At 44.6% G+C, this 4,740-nt stretch overlaps 1 protein-coding gene across 1 annotated transcript in view; it reads left to right on the top strand.

Annotated features, from left to right (window-relative positions):
• LCT (lactase) overlaps window positions 1-4,740 on the top strand; it is a 79,283-nt gene that overhangs the window by 28,184 nt on the left and 46,359 nt on the right. The window contains exon 5 of the mRNA XM_003794381.3: window positions 3,317-3,395. Coding sequence (XP_003794429.1) covers window positions 3,317-3,395 — 79 coding nt within the window. The remainder of the gene's footprint in view (window positions 1-3,316; window positions 3,396-4,740) is intronic.

The following is a 4,740-nucleotide window of genomic DNA, read 5'->3' as shown; positions in this document are numbered from 1 at the left end:
AAAAAGGAAGAGGAGTGATTCTGTATGAAGATACATCTTATAGAAATAAAGACTTTCAGACCTCAGATGTGAGTTATAAGCTTGGAAACTGATCTTTGCTCATCTGTCCCCTTTCATTACCTCTCCCTCCAAGGTCTCTCATCTCGGCTTCTCACAGCAAGACTGTCTCACGCTCTCTCTTTCCCCACCAGCTCTCTGTGCTTTCCCTTATTCTGTGTCCCCATTATCTCAGATTACATGTCGCCCTGGTGGGCACCTGACCAAAATGCTAAGAACTTTCAGGTCTCAGACTCACAGCTAGGGGACCATCTTCTCAGTGTCTCTTCATTCAGATTCTTAAGAGTGAATCTTATTGGTTGGCCATGGGTCAAAGGTTGCTCCTGGTACAATCAAGTCAAGGGTGAGGTGGGGCCTGTTAAAGCATAAGGCTCATGATCCTTGGAGGCTCTGCAGAAAGGGAAGATGGGGCAGAGGGGCACAGGCCCAAGGGCCCTGATGTTTAGTCTTGTCACCCTTATCCATAGGCTAGTATGGGAGAGGTCAGTAGACCCCTTTCTGCCACTTTGTCTTAGTCTGTGTTACTTTAGTTCAGAATACCTGAAACCGAATCATTTATAAAGAAAAGTTTATTTAGCTCATGGTTCTGGAGTCAAGATCAGGCAGCCACATCTGGTCATTTTCTAGTTAGGGCCTCATAACATGGTATAGAAGTGGAAGGGGAAGTGAGCACCTGCAAATAGATGAAACAGGAGAGGCAGCCTTGCCGTACCCACTCTCCTGGTAACTAATACAGTCCTACAAGAGTGTGAACTTTCTGCATTGATTCTGGTTAAATACGGGGGGAAAAAAAAGAGTATGAACTTACTCCCTAAGACTGCATTAAGCCCTCCATGAGGGTGGATCCCTCATGACCCACATACCTATTAAGTCACCACTACCTCTCAGCACTGTTACTCTGGCAGTTAAATTTCACCATGGGCAGCGCCTGTGGCTCAAAGAAGTAGGGTGCCGGCCCCATATACCAGAGGTGGCAGGTTCAAACCTGGTCCTGGCCAGAAATTGCAAAAAAAAAAAAAATTTTTTTTTTCACCATGAGTTTTATTTGAAACAAACCACATCCAAACCATCGCATACCTATAACCCCTCCCAGCACTGGGCTGGCCCCATAGGCCTCTGAAGCTTATTAATTCTATAGCTGCTTTCAATAACACTTACCCTAACTCTTTTTCTTTCTTTCTTTCTTTTTTTTTGAGACAGAGTCTCACTATGTCACCCTGATAGAGTGCAATGGTGTCACAGCTCACAGCAACCTCAAACGCCTGGGCTTTAGCGATTTTCTTGCCTCAGCTTTCCAGTAGCTGGGACTACAGGTTCCCACTACAATGTCTGGCTATTTTTTGTTGCAATTGTCATTATTGTTTTAGCTGACCCAGGCTGGATTCGAACCCGCGAGCCTTGGTGTATGTGGCTGGCGCCATAACCACTGTGCTACAGGAGCTGAGCCCTAACACTTTTTCTTGAGACAGGACCTTGCTCTGTTGCCCAGGATCAAGTGCAATGGCATGATCATAGCTCACTGCAACCTCCAACTCCTGGGCTCAAGTGATCCTCCCACTCCAGCCTCCCAGATAGCTGGGACTACATGCATGTGCCACCATACCCAGTTAATTTTTTCATGTTTTTAGACAGGATCTCACTATGTTGCCCAGACTTGCCTTGAACTCCTGGCCTCAAGCGATGCTCCTACCTTAGGCTCCTCAAGTACTAGGATTATAGGTGTGAGCCACCACACCTGGCCCCTAACTCACCTTTGATGGTATAATAATTTCTGTCTCTTTTTTTTTGTTTCAAATTAATATGAGGGTACAAATGTTTAGGTTACATTGTTTTCAATTCTATGACTTTTTTATTTTTGAGACAGAGTTTCACTTTGTCACCTTCGGTAGAGTGCTGTGGCAACATAGCTCATAGCAACCTCAAACTCTTGGGCTCAAGCGATTCTCTTGCCTCAGCCTCCCAAGTAGCTGAGACTATAGGTGCCTGCCACAATGCCCAGCTATTTTTAGAGATGAGGTCTTGCTTTGATGCAGGCTGGTCTCCAACTGGTAAGCTCAGGCAATACACCCACCTCAGCCTCCCAGTGTGCTAGCCCTGCAGGCGTGAGCCACCCCGGCCCAATTCTATCTATGATTTCTGTTCTTAAATCCTACCCATTCCTAATGATTAAACAGGTAACTTTTATGTTTATGTATATTTTACCACAATTTAAAAACAATTCCACTTCTTTCTGATGTTTGAGTTCTTCTAAATCAAGTATTCTCAAAGTTGTAGTCCCAGAGGAATTCTACCTAACAAATGCAAACATTGTAAACTAGTTGTACCCTCACATTAACCGGAAATAATAATAATAATAATAAAAAAGTTATAGTCCCCAAATCAGCAGCATCAAATCAGCAGCACCTGCCGGTGCTTGTGACTCAGTGAGTAGGGCTCCGGTCCCATATACCATGGATGGCAGGTTCAAACCCAGTCCCAGGCAAACTGCAACAAAAAAATAGCCGGGCATTGTGGTTGGCACCTGTCATCAAAGCTACTCAGGAGGCTGAGACAAGCGAATCACCTAAGTCCAAGAGTTGGAGGTTGCTGTGAGCTGTGATGCCACGGCACTCTACTGTGGGCAATAAAGTGAGATTCTGTCTCCACAAAAAAAAAAAAAGAAAGAAAGAAATGCATATTCTCTACTGGATCAGACACTCTAGGAGTAGGCCCAACAACTTGTGTTTTGATTCTTGCTGAAGCTTGAGAACCACATTTAAGTCATAAATAAGGAGAAATCTGACAGACACTGTGGCTCACATCTGTAATCCTGCTACTCTGGGAGGCCGACATAGGTAGATTGCTTGAGGTCAGGAGTTTGAGATAAGCTTGAGTAAGAGTGAGACCCTGTCTCTACAAAAAATAGAAAAAACTAGACAGGTATTGTGGTGAGTGCCTGTTGTTCTATCTACTTGGGAGGCTGAGGAAGGAGGATCTTTTGAGCTCAAGAGTTTGGGGTTGCTGTGAGCTATGATAGCAATGGCACTCTACCCAGGGCAACAGAGTGAGACTCATCTCAGAAAAAAAAAAAAAAAAGGAAGTAAAAATCACTTCTGACCTGCTTAAGTCCTTAGCCTATAGTATTTTCCAGAGGGACTTGAAACCATTCCTTGGAGTTTGAGTGTGTTATATATATAACTGAGGAAAAGCGTTGATTTCAGACATGTGTGTTCTTAGTTGGGGGTCACATATAGAGTAAATTCAACTTTTTCTCTTACAGCCATAAATAAAAACCGAGTGCTCATCATTGGGTTTGATATTGATGAATTCCTGAGTTGTTCGTCAAGTTCTAAGAAAAGGTAATGTTAGATGGCCCGTTGAATGACCCATAACTGATTTGTAGAAGGTTCTGTTTTCTTTCACTTATGCGACTTTATGAAACTGTTGCCCTCTTGGGCCAGCAAGTCTATTATGGTTATTTGATAGACGGGAGAAGGCAGGTCTGAGGGAAAGCTGGGATGTTCCATCTCTTGCTGAGTCTTACTCTGGGCTCCACACAGTTCTGGCTTTCTCACCTGTCCATTCACACAACTACACACAACTAGCAGAGCTGGAATTTGAATCCCAGCCTTGCAAGGGAGTCAGTGTGAGCTTGTGGATGAGCAGCCAGTTATAGAAACGACTATGTCATTGAAGCTCTGTGGACAGCAAGGGACATCTGAGTAAGTGAGGGAGCTCTTTGCCCCTATTTCCGCAATGAGAGATGTGAAATGTCTTCCCCATAGGAGACAGCGTGGATAAGGAAAGCCAGCTGCTGCCAAGAGACAGAAGCCTAACTCAACAGTGTTCTCAGGATGGAGGTTTTAATCTGGTGGGGTTGCAAACATTTTCTTACTGAATGATTCAAGTACCAAAATTTGCAAATAATACACTTGAACAAAATTAGGGCATATTTGAGGTTATGCCTGTCATAACATTGCTCTCATGCACCTGTATTCCAATATGCTTTCTGAGTGAAAAAAGAATGGTGTGGAAGCCATCACTGAGTGTTCCCAGCACCTCCGCACTCTGCGGCGGATGGGGGCGCACACATGACTGGCATTCACCATGCCTTGACAAGAAGAACTCTTCTTTGTCACTCACCTCTGACATTTCATAAACTTCAATGCCACCACCTCTTTGTACCTTTCCTCTCTCAGCACTCAGCTGTGCTGAGCCATAACCTCTTAGTTTTTCAACCTTTCAACTCACTTCCAATCAGCAGTTCAGATCAGTAGTCACCAAGCAGGGAGTGCAAAACAGGCTTTGTTTGGCAGTGCAAACAATGCAACAAACAGACACAAGTCAGAAGTGCCTCCTGAGCACACTTGGAGTCAGGCCTATGTCTTCAATAGAGAAAACTCAAGAGGCTGTAATAAAATGGGCTCCCACAGAGGCCTTTGACAAAATCTAATTTTGTAGTATTTCACCAGGAAGAAAGGTCTAACATTGGCCAATATTAAACTGACAGCTGGGTCCTTACTCAGACAGATGTAGACAGAGAACCTGCTAGGTGCAGGGGCTGGTGGAGGGAGACTTCAGAGAGGATTAATGCAGTTTTCTCTCTTAAGAATTTTAGGCTTGGCTCGGCGCCTATAGCTCAACTGGCTAAGGCGCCAGCCACGTACACCTAAGGTGGCAGGTTCGAATCCCCAGCCCGGACTC

This window comes from Otolemur garnettii, unplaced genomic scaffold (assembly GCF_000181295.1).
Source record: "Otolemur garnettii isolate 467f Iridium unplaced genomic scaffold, OtoGar3 scaffold00080, whole genome shotgun sequence".
NCBI classification, from domain to species: Eukaryota; Metazoa; Chordata; class Mammalia; order Primates; family Galagidae; genus Otolemur; species Otolemur garnettii.
The sequence above is the reverse complement of the archived record's forward strand: the minus strand, read 5'-3'. Positions and strand labels throughout refer to the sequence as shown.